Source organism: Pectinophora gossypiella, chromosome 25 (genome assembly GCF_024362695.1).
Source record: "Pectinophora gossypiella chromosome 25, ilPecGoss1.1, whole genome shotgun sequence".
NCBI lineage: Eukaryota > Metazoa > Arthropoda > Insecta > Lepidoptera > Gelechiidae > Pectinophora > Pectinophora gossypiella.
The window spans coordinates 2,675,376-2,698,479 of NC_065428.1; the positions used below are offsets into that span (position 1 = coordinate 2,675,376).

Here is a 23,104-nt window from a genome sequence, read left to right on the forward strand (position 1 = left end):
GAGGTCGTCGTGACCTAGATACGCTCTCCGATTCACATATACGGAATTTTGAGATTTACCAACGTAAATCACGGTTATAATAAGTAAAAACGATTAGATTTTAGTGATTTTCCCTAAATAGTGCCTGAAAATTCAAGTGCTCGAGTGTAGGGTGAGAGTGCGATAAAAAATCTACCGGCAGCGATATTTTTTTAAATAATTTAAAGTCCCCGCTAAAATATACCCACAGACGTCATTCGCTAGAATATTGTACAGCACGCTGTGATTGGCTGAAATCTTATCGGGTCAAACCCGGGCCAATCCCGTTGCGAGATTCTGAAAATGTCCGCGATGAGCGCGCCACCTGTGGCGCGAGCACGTCAGTTTCATTGAATAGCCCGCTGGGCCCAGACTGTTTTATTGACGCAGGCGCACTGAGGCCCAACAAAGGGCCGAAATAAGAACGGTTCGCAAGTGAATCTGATGTATTTATGTCATAAAAATGGTGAAATCTGTGAAGTGGCGAGTAGAAATTAGGATATTCGACGTGTCGAATCATGACCGAGGCATCTGAAAAGTAAGTAGTGGTCCCGTAACTCAGTTTTTGTGGTTTTTGCTTTGCCCTGCCTCTGGGGTAGGGCCTTACCCCGGCCATTTTCCGAAGCTCACGGAATGTGTAATGTGATTTATGGTGTTTTCCGAGGGCTATCGGGCGTTTCACGAGCTATATTCGAGGGTTGTGTGGTGTTTCCAAGCTAAAAGTGTATACGAAGTGGTAACATGGACACTACGACCGCCGCCCTATGTGACCCTGTATGGTGTATAGGTATAATCAATGAGTCGTCGTTCATTCACAATAAAGTAGGTAAACTCCTTTCGGGGTCATCCGAGCTAGAGCTTCGAGCTTTTTGCCTGAATGGAATTATCATTTGTAATCTGACATAAAACTACGTAATTTTTCGCGGAATATAAAATAAATTGGCTGAATACTTGATGCTTTTAAATGAAAGATGATGAAAAAAAATTAAACAATAGGTTTTTTATGGTATCTACACACTTGGACAAAGGAGGAAGTACATCTTAATTATCTTATTGTTTTGGCTAGTGGTCTAACTGGATAAATTAGTTAAAGTGGCAACATAGAGTTGAGATGTAACTGGCCTCTACAATTACCAATTCCACACTTCACTGCTCCTACAATTTTGGCAGTCTTTATTTAAATTTGTAATAAAAAATAATAAATCATTTAGAGATAGTCACACTCTCAATTCAAACAGTGATTACATACCTACTCTATGCTCAATTCTTAATTTAATTATACCTAAAAATAATAGTAGTTCTTTTCTTCCTTCTGTGGATTCTTTTTTCAAATCCTCAAGGGTTGAATTTGTAGAAAACCCCGTTTTTGATTAATAGCCTATTGTACCAAAGGAAGCTGTGCAAAATTTTACTTTCTAGTCCCAAAGATTTGAGCTGTGTGCTAAAATGTCTGACTTCCAACCCTAACAAAACCAATACAGGTTACATATCTCCGAAAAACGTTTCTCTGGTGGATATGTGGGTTTCCTCACGATGTTTTCCTTCACCGCTGAGTATATGTGATAATAATTTGTGATCCAAACGTGAACTGAAAACAAGTATGAAAATCATTAGTTTGGGCTCATGCTGGAATTTGAACCTGCGACCTGTAAGTTAGAGTCAAGCACTCTTCAACTGGGGTACCATGGCTCTACACTACTGATTTAGGTATACTGTACAGACAAGTAAAAATAATTATTCTAAACCGTACATTTAAAAATGGGCATTAAATAGGCACATCAAAGGAGTCCATCTAAAAAGTAAAGCAATTTGTCATTTGTGTACTGTTTAAATAAAAGTAAGTGTGCAAATTGTGATACCTAACTACTTACATAATACTATTAGATATAAGTACATGTTATTACTAGAAACTTCCTGACAAACTGTTACACAGTTTTGCAGGGCGTTTCTAAGTTGTATACCTATTTAGTATTAAGATTTAATAAATAAATAAAAAAATGACAAATAGTATGTTGCTTTTTAAGTGAGTTGCTTCGATGTGGCCTTTTTAAAACAATATGTAATTATATGTATTTTTTGCCAAATTGATACTTTTTTCTTTCTTTCTTCTTTCTATTATAATTTGTAGTTGTTTTGTATAGGATTATCACATGCTCAGCGGTGTAGGATGTGACCTAACCTGTATTGGCTGGCTTTCCCTTCTCGGGTTGGAAGGTCAGTCAGGCAGTTACTCCTGTAAAAATCTGGACCTGTCAAATCTTCAGGTTAGGTAAGAGGACCATGTGAAAATGGGATAACTCTAGGGTGATGATGATGATTATATTTTGTAGTCATGTCATAACTGGCCACATACTAACATACCTTCATGGAAAAACTCCTAGGATGGATATGCTGAAGTATATGGTGACTGCGAGTAGCCTATTTGCCCATCTTCTATCATGTGGTTTGTGAAGCCATTAACCAACCTTATCAACCTTGGTGTCAAGATTACTGTTGAGTTGCTAAAGGCCCTCAAATGTTTCATGTATATAACAACTATACTTATTTGTACTTATGCTTAACGTGCCTTCTGAAGCACTGATCATCTTACTTTTGGACAATCAGATGATCAGCCTGTAATGCCCTAACCAAACTAGGGATCCCAAAGTGATTTTTGTGATTTGTCCCCACCGGGATTCGAACCCGGGACCTCCGGATCCAACAACATCAACATAAATAACTTAAACAAATTATCTTCTAAAAAAAGTCCATAAATCTTCTTAAGGATAAAGAAAGAAAGATTTTTATTGTGCATAAAACACATAATAACGGGTTCTTACCACGTTTAAATCAGGGCCAGGGGGGGTAGTATCCCTGATTACCCCCATACCCCCCCCGGTATCTATACCTCCTCCGGTTGATTGAGGGGAGGCCTGTGCCCAGCAGTGGGACGTATATGTTAAGAAACCGTTATTATGTGATTTAATTATGATAATAACCGCGTAAACCTAAAACAATGTACAGTTATAACATAACATAGTATTATTCCTTATTGTATTCTATGGTATCGTTCCAGTGCCTACTTGGTGCGCGTGCGAGCGCAGGTGATGTGCCGCGACGAGGGCACCGGCGGCTGGCTGGCGCTCGGGGGCGGCGGCCTAGCCCACGTCATGGTGGGCCGCCGCCCGAGGCACGCGCGCACACAAGGTAACATCTTTTCCAGATGATTTATACAATATCTAGGCGGCGCCTTTTTTTAAATTCAAATTCAAAATTATTTACATAACTAAAATAATAATTATTTATTATTAATTTTATTATTTACATTTTAATTACTTTATCATGACTAAGTATACAGGATGTTAGTGGCATCGTAACGAATACCGAGAGGATGGTTCAGACATATATGGTCCAGACATACATAACCAGCCAGTATACGTCCCACTGCTGGGCACAGGCCACTCCTCAATCAACCGGATGGGGTATGGAGCATACTCCACCACGCTGCTCCAGGGCGGGTTGGTGGAGGTGTTTTTACGGCCGGGACCAACGGCTTAACGTGCCCTCTGAAGCACAGAATCATCTTACTTTTTTGTACAATCAGGTGATTCAAGCCTGAAAAGTCCTTACCAAATAAAGGACAGTCTCACAAAGTGATTTCGACAATGTCCCCATCAGGAATCGAACCCAGACCTCCAGATCGTGAGCCTTACGCTCTAACCACTAGACCACAGAGGCTGTTGATATTGAGTAGAATTTCCTGTCGGATTTTTTTGTGTTTTTTTTTAATTATTTTCTGTTCCACGTTTGAGACAGAAAATTCTACTTGATATCAACTCGGGATCATGTTCTGAATCATCCCTCAAAGTTTTCGTTACGATGTCACTAACACCCGGCGGCAAAGTCTACCACACGCTCAGCAGATGACGTCAGTGGCAGGAGTAACATAAGCTTACGACGTCCTCCCAATCGGGGTAGTCCGTAGCAAGATGAACTGAGTACGGTCATGAGTACTAATATGTATCCATAGGGAAGGCCCGTGCCCCTGCAGTGGGGACGTTAATGGGCTGGTGATGATGATGACGGTTTAATTTGTCAAAAAAGTTAATGTGACATGGTACCAAAGTGTATACATATTATAATGCTCGTGACCGTACTGGAATCAGAACCAAATACAAATACACTTTATTGCACCAAAATAAAAAGAAATAATTACAAAAAGACTCTTTAACTAAGTAAATGGCAAATGGCGGCCATAACCAATGGACTGTTATATAAATAAATATAATTGCAGGTGGCAGCGACAGTAACGGCGACACAACATCGTCGACGACCATCGCCCCGGCCGCGCCCAGCCACGAATACTTCATACACGGCCGTCGAATTAGCGATAACATGGTCAGTATGATACTTAACTGAAAAGCATTCTATACGCTGCATGAGTTTTTTAACGAATTTTCTTCTTTTTTTTTTTGAAACATTTTTTTTTTTAACATAATCTTTACTATTTTTTATTCTTGGTTTTCTGTTTGCATTGTGTAAATTTTAAGTTGTTGTAGTGCCCTTACAGGGTTCCTGTTTGTACTTTCTTTTATTTTTAAGACCTCAGTAAAACATCAGGAATGCAATAAATATCTTATCTATAACAATAACATTACGACTAACTGTAACGTACTGTAACAGCCTCCATAGTCCAGTGGTTGAGCGTTGGGCTCACGATGCGGAGGTCCTGGGTTCGAATCCCGATGGGGACATATCACAAAAATCACTTTGTGATCCGTAGTTTGGTTTGATTGTCCGAAAATAAGACGACCGTACTTCCGAAGGCACGTTAAGCCGTTCGTCCCGGTTGCTACTTACAACTGGGAGTCATTGCCGTTGGAGTCATGTCAGGGGCCTTTGGCAGCTCAATTGTGGCCCTGACACACCCCACACGATAGATGAAGACGACTAACTGTAACCATGCGACCACGATCGCCCTGGCTTCGCCCAGCCGCAATCCCTTCATCATCCTTCGTCGAAATGAATGCCCAAAAACAAAGAAGGAAGGTGTATACATCTGTTATCCATGGCATTAGAAGGTTAAACGAAGGCAACTCTTTACAACGCCATCTATATTATTTATGGGGAAACATAGCCTGGAAAGTTCCTCAGTACAAAGCAAAACTCATCCACTTAGTGACATAATTCGTAAATACTTCCTGTAATTTACTTAAATATGGTTCCTTAATATTCTTTAATACTTTAATTCAATTAGGCTGAATCCATACACAAATAAATTGAAGGTAGTTGAGCTATTTTTGTCATTTACTAAGTAACTTTGGTTAAAGCCTTATAGTGCTTTGGTGAACACACTTTATACTTTAATATTTTAAAAAAAAGACGTAATAATTATTTTTCTAAGGTAATATTTAAGTTACAACAATCACTCTCAATCTGCTTTCACGTGTTCTGCTTACCTAAACCATAGTATAAGGAATAATACTACGCATAGAACGGTAACTACTCCCCACCAGCGGCTGAACTAGGTTTACCTCACCCCCGCTCTTCAATCGTATCGCGTCTGACGTCGTACACACATGCGCGTGTACGTTCTACTTTTTTTTGATAAACCTAATATACAATGTACTTGTAGCTTGTGAACGTGTAAACTTGTAAGATTTGATAAACACGTCACTGATGGGGAGCGGAGAGTTGTCGTTCTATACGTAGTGTGAGCTACGGTGGTAGCTGATGAATACGATATGTTGTGGACTGTATTACTAAATGAAATGAAGGAATAACAAATACTTGGCTTTGTCCGTGGCAATCCAGCGCGGTAACGCTGCTAGTCTCATGGGCACTTTTGGGCCGGGTTTGACACGGAATGGGTTCTAGGTTAAGTAATTTTAAGTTAGGTTATTTGACTTTTTTGTAATACTTGATATTTGGACTAATTTAGAAATATAATTAGAGGAGTGCCGCAATAATAGTCTTTGTTAGAGATTTTTAATATATTTTCACCAAAGTTACCAAAAAAGCACACGACACAAGAAGATAACAAAACCAACATACAAAAACGGCAAAAAAGAAGAAACAAAAAACATATAAAAACATTCTAAAACCTGCGAAGAGTTCGCAACACGTAGTATTATTCCTTATTCTATAAAAATAATAAATAATAATAATGTTTAATTTGTTTATAATATTATTTTATTTTATTTTATTTATAAAAAAAGGTACACCAACAGCTTATATAATAAAACATTAAATAAAATAAAAGTTACATCAGGAATTAGACTGTTACATAAGCCAATTATAGGTGCACACAACATTTGCAAAGTAGGACAACGTAATCGTTTATTAGATAACTAAATAATAAAATAACTAATTAATATTTAATTAATTTAAATTTGTACGCCGACTGGCAGATCACAGCGCTCTAACCTATATATGTATAACAACCTACTCTACCTGTGTTTCACAAATAAATCAATTTGTATTTGTATAATTAAAGCACATAATAACGGGTTCTTACCGCGTTTAAATGGAGATATGAGACTTCCGATATTTCGACACTGTTGCAAGTGCCATGATCACGGGATGACGGACGGGACGGGTACCGCTTAAACTTAAAACAATTGTATTTGTATTTTGTATTTCTACGTCACCGGTGCTAATGCTCATCTGTCTTTGCAGGTAGTCCTAGAATGCACGATAAAGAAAGACTTCCAGTACAACAAGGTGATGCCGACCTTCCACCACTGGGTTACTGATGAGAAGCGGTTCGGCCTCACGTTTCAGACAGCGGCGGATGCTCGGGCGTTTGACAAGGGAGTCAGGACTGCCATTGAAGAACTCTTGGACGGTGAGATTATAAATTACTTGGTCCTCGTCATCATACATACATAGCCACAAGTAATCAAAGACAACTCGCAGCTACTGTTGATTCAAGCCCTAAGTCTTCGTGATCATCTTTCCATTACATACACAGTATGACCTGCTGGCGTTTAGGACTAATTGTGTAAGGGCGCGTTCCCGCTATGTCGTAACGATTAATTTGTCGTTGGACGACTGTCGTCTCTAGCTGATCCAATTAATACGATTATTTTGTCGTCAATTTTTTTTATCGTGTAGCTACTATCGTATCTAGCTGTTCCCATTGGATAGATTTGCGGTCACGATTTATCATAATGATTTTTTATCGTTTTACGACTGTCGTGCTAGACGTTCCCACTGTCATGACAATCTGTGGTCTATATGTGAACACCTCCACTTAAATCAACGACATTTAAAACTACACGATTATCTGTGGTCACGACAGTGCGAACGCGCCCTAAGCCGCTTTATTTTTTAACACGTTCATTGTGTAACTGAAATTTAGATATCGACCCCTCTCGTGCAAATTATTTACATAGACACACTTACTGTGGCACGAAAAACTGTGCCCCACATATGGGTCATGTACGTATGAGTTTCAAAATGCCTCATATGTGGTTCATACACTGTGAACTTGTGAAAGATTACGTCTTCTATCCCCTCATCCATCATCAGTTTAACCTCTGTTGGTATGTAGGTCTCTACTCGAGATCTATTGCTGCCTCTGTAGATGCTGCCATGACTTGCCGAGGGTTTTTAAGTCCCGGTCAACCAAGCGTGAGCAGTGTTTTATTTATCAAAATTTACAAGTCTTAGCTACAAGTTACAAGTATATACAAGTTTATCAAAAAAGTAGAGGGATTGTAAAATATACGTGTGAAATAAATATTGACACTTGTAACATGTAATATACATGTGTAGTTTTGATAAACACATTCTTGTAATAATTAAAATTTTTACACGAAAATTTCTTGTAAATACAAGGCTTGTAAGTTACACGCACTTGTGAGTAACTTGTAGCTTGTGACATGTACACTTGTAAGATTTGATAAACACGGCACTGGTTTTAGTTTTTTTTTTTTATAAATAAATCAATTATTACGTCAGTTTGTTTCTCATTTTATTTTAGATGTACTAAGCTAAACTAAAAGGATTGTTTACCAAATGTCCTTGAACTAATTTATCTAATGTGCTTTCTTTTTGCCTCCCCTCTACCGTATACTGGATTCTTACACGGTGAGTATAAATGTGAAATAGGTTAGTTGCAAAAAAAAAGTTTTCATCTCGAGCTCCTCCGTGCTTCGGAAGGCACGTTAAGCCGTTGGTCCCGGCTGCATTAGCAGTCGTTAATAACCACCAATCCGCACTGGACCCGCGTGATGGTTTAAGGCCCGATCTCCCTATCCATCTATAAGGCCCGTGCTCCAGCAGTGGGGACGTTAATGGGCTGATGGTGATGATCATGAGGTTAGTTGCAACATAAGCTCACGGCTATATCCCAATTGGGGTAGTCAGAGGTACATGAGAAGATGAACTCAGTAACCATGCCTCACCGAGCATTCTGTTAGACCAACGTGATAGGTGGTGGCATAAGAAGACCAGGTATGCTCGAAAGTGACAGTTCACATTTCAAGGTTAGCCCAGCTGACGTAATCCCATGCTGCGTTGGCATTTCGTAAAAAAAAAAATACCTACGACCAATGTTTTTATATATTTGCAATGCAATTTTTAACTTCTAGTAAAAGATTTACTTAACAAGTAATAGAAATTAAATACATTAGTCGGTAATTCAATTCAACAATATTTACGTCCTTGGAATGTTGGAGATAAGATATTTAATTGTATTCCTGAAGTTCTGCAGAGGTCTTAAAAGTAGAGGAAAGTACAACCGTTCGTTGTTCAAAAACGAAACGGAGCTATTACGTCAGTAATCCGCTAGATGGCGCGAATTTTTTCACCTAGTAATGTACGCTGTATGTTTTAGGTCTGGGCGGGGCGTGGCCATCGCTTCACGCGTACAAAAAACACAATCCAGCGCCTAAAGAGGACGACGAGGAACAGAACATATTCGAGGTTAGTAATTGCATCTCTAGCCATAGAGGCAGCCAATCAGCTCGCGATACCAAACACTTCAGGACCCCGATATCGACGCCGCCGGCGTGGTCGACTATTTCCCTCAGCGCTTATCGCTATCGACCCGCTAGGGTCGATTAATTCTTTCAAATATTTTTCCTCTCAGACGACGCCCTGAGCCGAGGTTCGCGCCCAACTGGGCACCCTCAGGCCTGTTGTCTTAAACGTAGTATCGGGTGAGAGCCTTCAGCGCTCCCCATGTGTCCGGCCAAGTAGTTAATGCCATCTGCGGCAAATCTACAATAAGTCACGTCAAACAAAATGTACATGCATCTTCTTTTCTTCTATCGTGTGGGTTGTGAGGTGGATTATCAACCCCATCAACCCTGGTGTCAAGGTTACTATTGAGCCGGCAAAGGCCCCTGACATGGCTCGTGTAAAAAGCACACTGTGACGTCATAGAAAAACGTGATAAAATGTCGGACTTATTATTACGTTTTTCTTGATAAAAATAAGTTGAATAGAAAGAAGAAAATGTTTTTCGTTAGTTTTAGTCTTTATTTAGTAATCAGAATTTCATAATTTATCCTGAACCTAGTATCAGACCCAATTGTTAAGTTGCTAAGTTAATAATAACGTGTTCCCCAGTGCCTGAACCTGCCGTCGGACTCCAGATCGTCCTCAGAGAACTCGACGGCGTCGCGCGCGCGGCGGCGTCACGACGAGCTGGCGCAGACGCCCATACTGTCGGCCATCAACCTGCCCACGCACGGACACTCCGGTGAGGCGGATACACACACATACTCACACACACAAAACAGACCCGCGCGCACACACATACACACATACACACACACACGCACACACAAAACAGACCCGCGTGCACACACATACACACACACACACGCACACAAAACAGACCCGCGCCTGCACGCACAAACACACACTCTCTCTCTCTCTCTCTCACACACACACACACACACGCACACACACAAAACAGACCCGCGGGCATACACATACACACACACACACGCACACAACCCTGGTGCTGATTCCTGTAGACACCATCCAATTTTATTTTAAGATGTACCTGTCATTTTCTTATCCGCTGAAAAGGAAAGGGACGGATGAATGACAGTTGTTAATTAAAAAATAATAACCCGGGCGAATCAAGTAGGTATCTCGCAGGTATGCAAACCGTTTGACGTGTGCTGTGAACTTAATTCTGTCGAATTATTGGCCAATGTAAAACTTTTAGAGGGTAGTTTTAGATTTGTACGTAAAATTGACGTGTGTACGCGTCCCATTCCTTTTCGGCGGATAACGAGTAATGTAATGAGTAATGACGAGTAAGTATGACTTAAAATATAATTCGGTGTCTGCCGGAATCGAGGCCATTTTACATGTAAAATGGATACAATATTAAAATAGTAAATGTTTATGTTACAGAGTCGATGAAGCCATACGAGATGCAGTACGAAGAGAAACTGGAAGATTCCGACGCGGACCGATGTCCCTACGTGCACCTTTCTGCGGTTAGTTACATTTACCACATCATAATTTATTTATTCATTACATTTGCAAAATAACAGAAATCCATACAGTCACAAACAAGTTTAAAAATATGTATTTATTTTATTTATTTTTAAATATTTATTTGGAAACTTGTTTGTAGTTTTATTAACTGTGGAGATTTTTTGTTAGCACATAGTTAACCAATCAATTTCATACACTATTTGACTGTAAATCTTCCAAAAATTAAAAATAAAAATAATACGGTAGATTTTATCGTTCATGGTATCCACATAATATAAAGGCGAAAGGTAATTACGAAATCTCAGGAACTACAAATGTTAGGAGTCTTAAACTTTGTATGGGGGTAAAACACATAATCATAAAAAAAAAACAAATTATTAACAGGCATAAATGCTTTGTGTGTGGCGTCCTTTTATAATGAACAATTTCTATTCTATTCTATTCTAATTACTGACATAATAACATGGCCACACGTCTGTACAGGGCGTTAGTGTCATCATAACGAAAACTTTGAGGGATGGTTCAGACCGTGATTCTGAGTTGATATAAAGTGGAAATTTCCGTCGCAAAAGTAAGAAACTGAATATAAAAAAATCACAAAAATTTTCATGAAAATTTTTGTGACAATTTTTGTAACAGGAAATTCCACTTGATATCAACTCAGAATCATGGACTGAATCACCCCCCTCAGTATTTGTTACGGTCACTAAGACTTTATAGAGTTCCTCGTTCACGCATCGATTTCCTCGCGACTTGAATATGAAAAGTGTCTCACATAAATGATGTTAGAAACTATCACTTATCTAATTTCTTATGAAAGTAGGTATCTGATTATTTTTTTCTTGAATCTTCTTTAAGCAATATACAATAATAAAATATTACCTATGTAGTGTGACATCCTGAAAAAATCGCAGATGTCCCGGTAGTCGCGTGTACCAAGTACCTTATTTTGTGTCGCCTCGCGTCGCGTCGCGCTTACATAGCGTGCTAGGCCTGCTGATTGTCTGAAAAATTGAGGTGATTCCGTACTTCGGTTGGCATTCGGACTTCGGACCTCCATCAACAGAGGAGCGGCGTTATGGAGTATCCATACCCCCTCCGGTTGGTTGAGGGGAGGCCTGTGCTCAGCAGTGGAACATACTCGTATATTGGCTGATTGATTATGTCATGTTGACAAAAAGACTTCTGAAAATATTTTGTCATAACATTTTACCAGCCTATGGGTTACATAAACAGCCTATATACGTCCCAATGCTGGGCACAGGCTTTCCCTCAATCAACCGGAGGGTGTATGGAGCATACTCCACCACGCTGCTCCACTGCGGGTGCATTTTTTTAAATGTATGTGTGTATGTATATTTGTATGTATGTATGTATGTTCGTGTTCCAGGTGCATGAGTACACGTACCCGTCTGTGGGCGCCGGTGTGGTCAGCTCGGAGAAGTCCTCGCCCAACACGAAGCCGCCACTGCTCAAACGGGACTCCGGTAAATAGTGCACAAAAAAATAAAATAAAAATTTACCCGACCCGACAACCCTAGACAAGAATGTTATGGCGCCGCAAAATTAGGAGAGCCGACCCCACCTAAAGTAGGATAGCGCAAGGAAGAAGAAGAAATAGCTGTAATAGTGGTAGTGTGTTATCATAACTCCCAGTCAGCCCGCGAAAGTACAGACTTCTAATCCCTAGTTTGGTTAGGACATTGCAGGCTGATTACCTAATTGTCCAAAAGTAAGATGATGAAGTGTTCAATTTCGGAATTGCACATTTAATTCAGGCAGCCTCTGTGGTCTAGTGGTAAGAGCGTTAGGCTCACGATCTGGAGGTCCGGGTTCGATTCCCGATAGGGACATTGTCGAAATCACTTTGTGAGACTGTCCTTTGTTTGGTAAGGACTTTTCAGGCTTGAATCACCTGATTGTCCGAAAAAGTAAGTTGATTCCGTGCTTCGGAGGGCACGTTAAGCCGTTGGTCCCGGCTATTAGCCGTAAAAACACCACCAACCCGCAGTGGAGCAGCGTGGTGGAGTATGCTCCATACCCTCTCCGGTTGATTGAGAGGAGGCCTTTGCCCAGCAGTGGGGATGTTAATGGGCTGATGATGATAACATAAGTTCACGACTTCATCCCAATGGGGGTAGGTAGAGGCATTATGCATATTTATGTCATTTAATTCTGTAGGCGTTACGACATCGAAATAGTAAATCCATAATAACTTCTTATCCTTAAAAGTTATGAGCTCCAAAACTACGTATATCAAGGTACCAGTTAGTACCAACTATTGGTTATAAATAAACTCTTTAAATGTGCGCAGTTTGTTCTCACTGGATAGGTGACCAGCCATCCTGATACTAGTAGAATGGCGCGTCACCTAAAAAAGTAGATTATTCTCTTTAAATCAAGGATACCAACTGTAACGATCGGTACCAACTGATAGCAACTGAGCACTAACTTTTAATAATTACTTCGATGTAAAATTAGGGTAGTGACAGGCCATCCTGACGGTCACTTTTCTTTTGTGTTGTGTACAACAATTTGTTAAATTAATATTAAATCGGTTACAGGGTCAATAAAGAAGTGTGGGTATAGCGGACCGCCGCCATTACCAGACAAGAAGCCTACAGACACCTTCCAAGCCCGGTTGAAATGCAGGTCAGTATAACATAAGTTTGAGGAGCTCGGTGGCGCAGCGGTAACCGCGCTCGGTCTGCGATTGTTGAAGTTAAGCAACTTTCGCAAAGGCCGGTCATGGGATGGGTGACCACAAAAAAAAAGTTTTCATCTCGAGCTCCTCCGTGCTTCGGAAAGCACGTTAAGCCGTTGGTCCCGGCTGCATTAGCAGTCGTTAATAACCATCAATCCGCACTGGGCCCGCGTGATGGTTTAAGGCGCGATCTCCCTATCCATCCATAGGGAAGGCCCGTGCCCCAGCAGTGGGGACATTAATGGGCTGATGATGATAACATAAGTTCACGACTTCATCCCAATGGGGGTAGGTAGAGGCACATCCATCGCAAGTTGAACTTAGTACCCTCACCGAGCTTTCTGTTAGACCAACGTGATAGGTGAGCCGTATCGTCTATGGTCGAGTCAACGGGGGGTTTTGAGGTAAACCTAGCTCAGCCGCTGGTGGGGAGGGGAGAGTTCCTGTTCTTTACGTTGTATTATATAACTGATCCTATATCCAAGAGGAGAAACAAGATACATACATACATACATAAACTCACGCCCGTAATCCCTAATGGGGTGGGCAGAGCCACAAGTAATCAAAGACAACTTGCAGCCACTGTTGATACGATGTCGTATCAACAGTGGCTGCTGAATGGCTGTGGGTGTTGATGTGTGTGTGTGTGTGTGTGTGTGTGTGTGTGTGTGTGTGTGTGGAGAAACAAGATAAAAATATAACATAACATGTCATTTGCAGACACTGCCACGAATGGTACTTGGAGAGCGCGAACCGCGCAGGCGCGTGCGAGTTCGCGCCCGACTGCTTCAAGTCGTGCATCGACTGCGTTACGTGTATCAAGTGTGCACAGGTAACAAAATACTCTATTACTAACTAATTTTCAATTTAAATCTTTTGTCCATTCTTTGTGAGCCATGGTAGAACGCTTGCCTCTAACTTTTTCAGTAATGGACTGGTGAGCTTTGGTCACTTGCTTCTACACGTCAGTATTTTGCCACATACATACTTGTACGGCTACCTGTACGTACTTGTACGGGATTCTGAGTTGATATCAACAATGGCCTTTGCGAAAGTTGCTTAACTTCAACAATCGCAGACCGAGCGCGTTAACCGCTGCGCCACCGAGCTCCTCCACTTATAACATAAAACCTACCAACTGTTTACAAAACCATGAATCTTATGCGAATAAATGATTTGATTTGAAGAAGCTAATACGTTTGTGGTTTTTTTTTTCACTATTACAGTGTATATACGTTATAATTACAGTGTATGCTGTACCACTGCATGTCGGACGCGGAGGGCGAGTTCGCCATGCATCCGTGCGCGTGCGGCCCGCCGGACAACTCGTGCGCTAAACGGTAAGACATTATATACTGCTTAACCGACTGCGGCGAAGTAAAAAGGAGGATTGTATGTTTGTCCGTTCTGTATTTTATTATACAGGATGTTAGTGACATCGTAACGAATACTCAGGGGGATGATTCAGACCATGATTCTGGGTTGATATCAAGTGAAATTTCCTGTCAAAAAATTCATGAATTTTTTTGTCTGTAGTCTGTAGACGACTTCCGTTCTTAGAATCATGAGCTGAATCATCCCTCAGTATTCGTTACGATGTCACTAATACCGGTTACACCGTGTATGACTTGGCTGTATAGACTACGTTCCCTTTGCCTGTACAGTACCAAAAAAATAATGTCCCCCCCCCCCCCCGGCCGCAGGTGGGCGGGCGTGTCCCTGCTGTCGCTGGTGGTGCCGTGCCTGTGCTGCTACCCGCTGCTGCGCGCCTGCCACGCCGCGGCGCGCGCGCGCCTGGCCGGCCGCCACGCGCCCGCGCCCCCGCCCCCGCAATAGCACTACGCCGCCCCTGCCGCCAGGGGCGCTAATCTACCTACCACGGTAACTATTTTTTTCAATTAACACAATTAAAAGTAAAATCTAAGAAAAAACGCTCCAATTTCAACAATAGCAGCATTTAGTCTGAGAGTGACTAATTCTCAGAATGATAACAGAGCGAATAATTGATCAATTCTTGGAATATACAATTCGGTATGTAAGGCATTTTTGGAGGTTTTTTTTAAACGAAAACTTAAGCTATTAAAAAAAATTTTGAATATTTTTGATTTTCATTCAGTAATTATTTTTATTATTTAAAAAAAAAACACGACTCTTAAAGTAGGCTGCATGACATTTATTCCTTTGCCTTTACTTAGTTTGTAATTTTGTATTAAAATTTTAATATCGACGTTTTGTTAGGGCAATGTGCCCAAACTGTGGGCGGTTTTGTTTGATTTTTTTTTTAATTAGTTTGAATAATTTATGCTTCTAAAATATGATGACGGTTAGTGACGGTCATTATTGAAGTTATTTCATTAAACTTGTTAACCGCACACTCTTAAAACACTATACCCTAGTGATGACAACATTATATTAAATTTTATTATTTATTATAAACAACATTTGTCAATGACAATTTGGATAAACTGTTTACTTTTATTCGTCACATGAATGTCAAATAAAACACGATTTTTGCTAAAATATACACCATAGCTGATCAAAAACTAGAGAAATAAAGCTAACAAAGAAGAAATCTCGAAATGATTTTAGAATTAGTGTAACTTATTTGTTCCTTACAAACCAATCACAAAGCTAACTGATCCTACAAGTTACACCAATGAGTTATTAATTTATCTCAAGTGCAGTTTCCACTAGCACAGTTGTCTCGACCATTATAGACGGCAATACGGCTCACCATCCATCACGTTGGTCTAACAAAAAGCTCGGTGAGGTGTGGGTACTTAGTTCATCTTGCGATGGGCACCTCTGACTACCCCAATTGGATATAGACGTGGTATGGTTTGGTGGTGTATGCTATCTTGATGTCTAGATGATGTGGTTCAGAAGAGCGGTAAATAACATATGCGAGCTACCCATTAAGACTGCTGATCTGGAGGTGGAGGCCTGGAATCCTGTAATACAGGGTATCCTAGTTTAGGTTCCAGCCTTTACACATGATCACCTGTTCTGTTTAATCCTATTGTCTAAGATGTATATGTACACTTTGTATCATGTTGTGAAGGAAATAAATATTTTTATTATTATCAGTATCTGACTACCCCAATTAGGATACAGTCGTGAGCGTACGTTATGTCTGGTATTGAATGTGTTCCTATAGTTATTAAATCATTTGTAATGTACCCTCATTGATTTAAAAGATGTGTTGCTGTTGCAGTTTCTTGTCATTTCTTCTCAGCCATAACACAAAATAAATTATATAAATTCAAAAATGTTACATTGACCTTTAACAAGTCTATCCATGATCTTCTTATCATGTGGGTTGTAAGGTGGAATACCAACCTTCATCAACCCTGGTGTCAGGGTTACTATTGAGCCGCCTAAGGCCCCTGACATGGCTCATGTAGCGACTACATACATCAGTAAGTAGTAACCGGGGCCAACGGCTTAACGTGCCTTCCGAAGCACGGATCATCTTACTTTCGGACAATCAGGTGATCAGCCTGTAATGTCCTAACCAAACTAGGGATCACAAAGCTATTTTTGTGATATGTCCCCACCGGGATTCGAACCCGGGGCGTCCGGATCGTGAGACCAACGCTCAACCACTAGACCACGGAGGCTGTTATAATCCATGATAATTACGTTGATTAAATGATTCTGTTTTATGTTTTCCAGGTAGCCGGCCAATGGGTTACCGAGCAGCCGGGGATGAGTAGCCGGCCCAGGGACTTGGAAAAGATGGACCCGGACTTCGGGAGGATCAAGTATGACCACAACCGCAAGTTCAATGAAGACTTCGAACTGCTGTTGCAGCCGAAGAAGTGAGCATTTAAAAAAATATAATTTCATTATTATTAATTACATATTACTTGTCGATTCTGTAAACTTCATATCACCCTTTCCTATATATTCTCACCGTTCAAACCTTCCCTGGACTTCTACCACACGCCGGATATTCGAAACCCTCGTTTTACACACAGTTTATAATGTGTAGTTATAAACAAAATATAACAATGCCTTCAAATAAGTTGTTGTTTACAATCTTATAATTGAGAAATCTAATATTTGGCACTAAAAATGTCTTCATTTTTTAAAGATTTTTTTGTTTAACAAACTATGAAATGTAGATAAGAATCACACTAAAAGTGTTAATACACTTTTCCGAGAATCGACTTAAACCAAAATCAAATAACGCCGAATAAATTGCAAGGCCAATCCGGCTTAGTTTTTTTGTTTAACGTGGTTTTGTACCGCATAATTATCTTGGTCGTATATCCTTTATATACTGTTACTGATTCCAGTACGGTCACGAGCATTAATATGTATACACTTTGGTACCATATCACATTAACTTTCTTGACAAATTGAACTGAAGTCTCACTAAATGTCAAATATGTTAGTGCGACAGAGTCCTAAAGTGGGTACATTATTATTGCTCATGACTGTACACACCGTCTAATTTTAAGTTGTACCTGTCATTTTCTTACCCGCTGAAAAAGAAAGGGACGGGTAATCGATTGACATTTTTATGGAACACAGGTCAATTTTATTCAGAAATTTGAAAATCCCTTCCATAGTTGTATATTGGCCAATAACCCGATAGAATTAAGTTGACAGCACACGTCAAACGTGTCGCATATTGCGCGAGATGCCTATTTTATTCGCCCGGGTTATTCATTCATTTTAAAATTAACAGTTGTCAATTATCCGTCCCTTTCCATTTCGGCGGATAAGAAAATGACAGGTATAACTTAGGATGTGTCTGCAGGAATCGGGGCCGCTATTAATATATATGCATTTCATCCCGGCTTAAGTCGCTTCCAAATTACCAAGTGTGAATAAAACCTATTGTCTTATCTCTATACTTGTGTATTTGTGATTCGTATACATTTATGAAACGTTGATTTGCATTCAAAAATGCTTTTATTATTAGGCTAAGTTTTAGAAGTAAGAGGGCCGTATTCAGGAACTTTGCTTATCACCTATCACGTTGGTCTAAGAGAATGCTCGGTGAGGCGTGGGTACTTAGTTCATCTCGCGATGGATGTACTTCTTACTCAGTACCTCTTACAGTCGTGGTATGGTTTGGTGGTGTATGTTATCTCGGTGTTTTGATGACTATGTGGTTCAAATAACAGATGAGGTTTACTAACAGACTGAAGGATTGCGTAAACAAAAAGTTCTTATGGCTAGCTTATCTATACTTATATCTTTTTGTTACAGGGGTCTAAAAAAGCGACATCGAAGCAATTTACCCAAAAAGCAATATTTCAATTTCATACTTGCGCATATAAACGTAAGTGCGCAAATAGCAATATTGCTTTCTTAGATGAATTGCTTCAATGTGGCAATCTTATCCCCCCAAGTTGTGTATAAGCTACGCAACAAAAGGATGGAAAAAATAAGAAAATTTTCTCGAATACGGCCCAGGGGGAGTGGTACCAAATTACTAACAGCAAGCATAAGTAGGGGTTAGAAAAGTTATCAATAAGAACTTACAGTTGTAAAACAACTAAGTATGTCTTATTCCAAAAGTTACATACTCTTTTCTAAAATACCCTGAAAAGGTACCGATGAAACACCAAATACCCTATAATCGGGGTAGAATTCCACAAAAAAAACTATACTTCACTTTTTAAATCTGGCAACATTGGTCTCATCTTAATCGCCAGTGTTGCTATTTCGATTTAAAAATATTTACATATTTTTTTGTATTGAATTTAGCGTCCCCTAGATTGGCAGTTCGTTTGGGCTCAGGCGAAGTGCGATTGACGGGACGCTATTGCACGATCAATCGCTGATTGATGAACGTCAAAAGTGGCTTTATAAATCCTAAAGATTGGCTAGTGTTTATTATGAACTTAGATCAGTTCTACACTAGCGTAAATGTGTGCGTGACTTCGGCAAGTCTTTGCTAAAATGTATAGAATTTTGAACGCGTTTTTCAGCGTTAAGGGTGCGACCCTTTTTCAGCACAAATCAGTGACTGTTCCACTGAAATGCACAATTTATTTAACAGAACGAATATAAGTGTAAGTAAGTACAAATATGCAATGCAAATAGAATGTTATCACTGTTTATGTTCAGGTTAATAACACTAAAATCATTATTTTTATGTTAAATTCCATGATATATACAAATATATATTTGGGTCTCCTATAAATCTATAACATTTGACAAAAAGCCTATATATACGTCCCACAGGTGGGTTTAGGCGTCCACTCAAACAACCAGAGGAGGTATGTAGCATACTCCACCACGCTGCTCCACTGCGGTTTAGTGGAGGATATCAATAAATGAGGGTAAATCATGCGATTAAATCTACGTTCTAAACTGTAGATCGTGAATTCCTTAAAAAAAACTGCATTTTTAATACTCTGAGCTGTACGTGAGCGTATAAATGTACCATATATTATCGCCTATTGAATTTAAAATGAGTGTTTCTATAACGCGTTAACCACACGTCGTAAAATGGCAAAGAAATGTCGAAACGTCAAAATGCCGACTTGCCATAGGTTGTTTAACCCCCTCTACGTCAAATTTAGACGTATTTTGACATCACTGCGTCATTTTACGGCTTGTAGTTAAGACGTTGATATTAACTCTTACGGCCGTAACTCTTAAACCTGGTGTAACTTTTTAAACCGAACATAAACTAAGAATAAGCATTAGCTACAAATAATCGAAATAACTTATACCTAGGATAACCTTGGTGTAATGTCTTTAGAGATCATATATCTTCGTGTACTTTTAACGCTCACCATCTGTCCAGCCAAGTAGAAAAATACCATGTATACTCATTATTTTCAATAAAGGAGACCCAATATTTTTCCAAGAAGATTGTTAATCAAATGTGAAATTGACTTACTTGATTTATGTTTTAACTACTTTAAAGATCAATAGAATAAGATATAACTTGATAAACAAATGATACTTACTATTACAGTGATCAAAATCTAATATTTTACTAAGATATAAAGCTATCCAGTGTAAGGCAGTCACATTGTTTAGTAAATAAGAATGTTCTTACAATTTAGTCTTTGGTACACTACGTTCTGGCAGCATGAATCTACACAACTCCATTAGAAATAAGTAAAAAAATATATTTATTCGTACTTTTGTCAAATAAAAGCGAGGAAAGTGAAAAACGTGACGTCAAGAACTTTTAAAAAGCGAACGACGGTTTGTGTGACTAGTGCAATGTCAGACAGTTTTTTACTATGGCAACACTGAAGTGCAAAGTGCAAGTGATTGAACGCTTAAGTGTTTCAGTGGTTAACAAGACTATAATCGTGTTTAAAAAGTGGCAACACCCCAACAGGGTTGCAACTTAAGTGTAGAATTATTGATTAGGGCAGTCCTTTGGGCTCAAAAACTGCGCCAAATTAGTAATTTCTACCCCCTGTAATTTATTCAAATTTTTCCAACTTTTTTATACATATGGGCTAGTGTTGCCATATATAAATTAATGTTGCCACTTTACGTCTATGTATTTAAAAAATATATTTAAAATCGGTGTTTTGTGCGAATTTCGTGAACCGCTTCGATTCGCTATGATCCAAATATATGCAATTTACAATGTCGTTTAAGATCTATGTATTGTGCCATATAATAGTTGTTTGTTTTCATAAGTTTAAAGTAATTCATTTGTATGAAAGTTTCTGTATGTCTTCCATGACTATTCAACTTTTGACTTTTGCAGTTTTCTATTATCTCTGGAATTATCTGAATGTTAAAAATGCAAAAGTTATAAAGAAAATCTTAGAATTTGTCATAATTTCTTTGTCGAATTGTTATATTTGAATTAAATGTTACCTGTTTGGATATCTCACTAATGAGTTGAATTTATGCGAATTTTATTCAATGTACATGACAAATTGTTATACAAAAGTTAACATATCTCCTCAATGTTATATAATGTCGACGTTTATGCTTCTGTAATAACTTCTAGCATAAATTTAAACTTTTTAAACACGTTTAAATTTAGGCAAGAAACTCGATGTACTTTAGAGTACGCTGTTTTCATTTTTATAAATTAGAATTATTTAAAATTACGGGTAGAAAAATTAGATTACGAAATTTTCGATTCTCGTCGAAGTTGTAATATTTTACTGTATTTCATTTCTTTTCTAATTAAGAATAAAACATGTAATGTCACTAAACAACATATTTATTATTAGTGTTAACTATACATATAACATTATATGTTAAACATTTTAAATATATAAATGTTCATGTGGAAATTTACATTTAAATTAATAGTTTCTAAGTATTATTAAATTTAAAGTAATTGTATTTTGTCAAATCGCCCATTTTCGCCCCTACTGTATGGATCTACACTGTCTAGTCTAATCACTGAACAAAACTATATTTTCAATTCATCAATTTTTTACTCATTCAGTTTTAAATAAAAAAAAAACGACCAATTTTTTTGTATATTTATAAAAATAAGAATTCAAATGAAATTTATCTAAAGGTTCTTTCTGTTTGCGAGGTCTATCACAAATCTTCAAAACGCATATAAAAAAAACGATAAAAAACATGGGAGAAGAAAAAATATAAAATCCTCAAAATTTTCATAGGATTTAATAAAAAGGGCTCACTTATGGAAGTTTTCGACGATTTTATATTTTTCGATTGCGATCACGATTTTCTTGAATGTAGACATAGAAAATGTGATTGCGAGCATTAGATGACGGGAACCAAAAGCTGTTAGTTAAGGCCGTAACACACAGACACCAGAATTATCGAGTGACGGACCTCAACATAAGAAAGAACCTTATTTTTTCAGAACAAAATATTACTCCGCGTAATTAATTCATTAATTATTCTTCTAGTTTTTAATTATATAATGTAATAAATGTTAAGTGTTTAACATTAAGGAACTGTATTTTAACTATTTGTTTTTTAACTCTAAAAATCGAAAAGCGATATATCCAATTTATAATATTTTCCGTTTTCCAAAAACTAAACATAAAAAGCTAGAAATATAAAGAGACTTTAAAAATATTTACTGTAGTAATTTTAAATTATATTTTTAAGGTTAAAATTAATACATTGGGAAATATGTAAAAGCAGATAAAATTATAACAAACCAAAAAGTAAATTTGTAAGGCGCCCCAGCGGTGTCAGTTGGTTGTTTAATTAATAAAATTAAATGTATTGAAATATGGAATAAATAATCGTAATAAAAATATTATCGTTGTTTATTAATTGTAGCAATAATATGATGCTTACCCGAGCCGGCTGAAAGACTTAAAAAGAGAAATAAAACATAATTTTTATTTCATTAGCAAAATATAATGTCAATTATTTACATTTTAAACTTATAAATAACTATTAATTATAAAATAGCGCTATAGAAGTAAAGTTAAAAGTAAAGAAGGAACATTATATACTAATTAAATCTTTAACTTATTCATTTTCTGGACGAATTGCGGTGTTATTTAGCTCTGGCAATATATTTTCAACTTTCATTGCTAATGAATCAAATGAATAAACTTACCTATTTACATTATTTTCTGGGGAAAATAATACGTATATATTTTATTCTTTTTAAATGTTAATAATTATTAATTTTCATTGTTTTGCGCGTTGTAGGCACTTACATAATAGTTATTGCCGAACTGGTAAAGTTTTGTTTAAAAAAGTAAAAACTCATTTGTAGGATATAAATTACTGATAAGTAATGTACTTTATTTGAATATTAAACTGAGTTATGGTTGTACGAGACAAAACAAACTAAACTTCCAACGATAAACAAAATGGCGGACAAAGATGGCGTTTCCCGCGCCCCGCTTGAACTTTCCCGCCCAAACACCTGAGCTTGAGTGATGTTGTGTGCCTGTGGCTCGGAGTCCGATTCTGGTTCCTCCAGTAACGGTGTGATTTCTGAGTAGTCTGCTGTGGATGGCCTACGACCCGCTGAGAAGTGAA

The 23,104-nt window shown here is 38.3% G+C and overlaps 2 protein-coding genes across 8 annotated transcripts in view; one reads left to right on the forward strand and one right to left on the reverse strand.

Moving 5' to 3' along the window:
- Positions 1–381: 381 nt before the first annotated feature.
- LOC126378127 (sprouty-related, EVH1 domain-containing protein 1) lies at positions 382–22,365 on the forward strand. The gene is made up of 13 exons (XM_050026312.1): positions 382–556; positions 3,074–3,204; positions 4,292–4,395; positions 6,676–6,844; positions 8,840–8,928; positions 9,577–9,709; positions 10,378–10,463; positions 11,855–11,951; positions 13,029–13,116; positions 13,889–14,000; positions 14,417–14,508; positions 14,872–15,049; positions 16,844–22,365. Exons 1-12 carry the CDS (start codon positions 537–539, stop codon positions 15,002–15,004), a joined length of 1,254 nt encoding a protein of 417 aa, XP_049882269.1. The 5' UTR covers positions 382–536; the 3' UTR covers positions 15,005–15,049; positions 16,844–22,365.
- The window catches only part of LOC126378110 (neurotrimin), a 28,408-nt gene continuing 27,094 nt past the window's right edge, over positions 21,791–23,104 (reverse strand). For 6 of the 7 annotated variants that reach the window (XM_050026286.1, XM_050026288.1, XM_050026289.1 and 3 more), the window contains exon 13: positions 21,791–23,092. In XM_050026286.1, coding sequence (XP_049882243.1) covers positions 22,875–23,092 — 218 coding nt within the window. In that variant the 3' untranslated portion in view covers positions 21,791–22,874. The remainder of the gene's footprint in view (positions 23,093–23,104) is intronic. The other variant, XR_007568034.1, reaches the window with a different exon arrangement.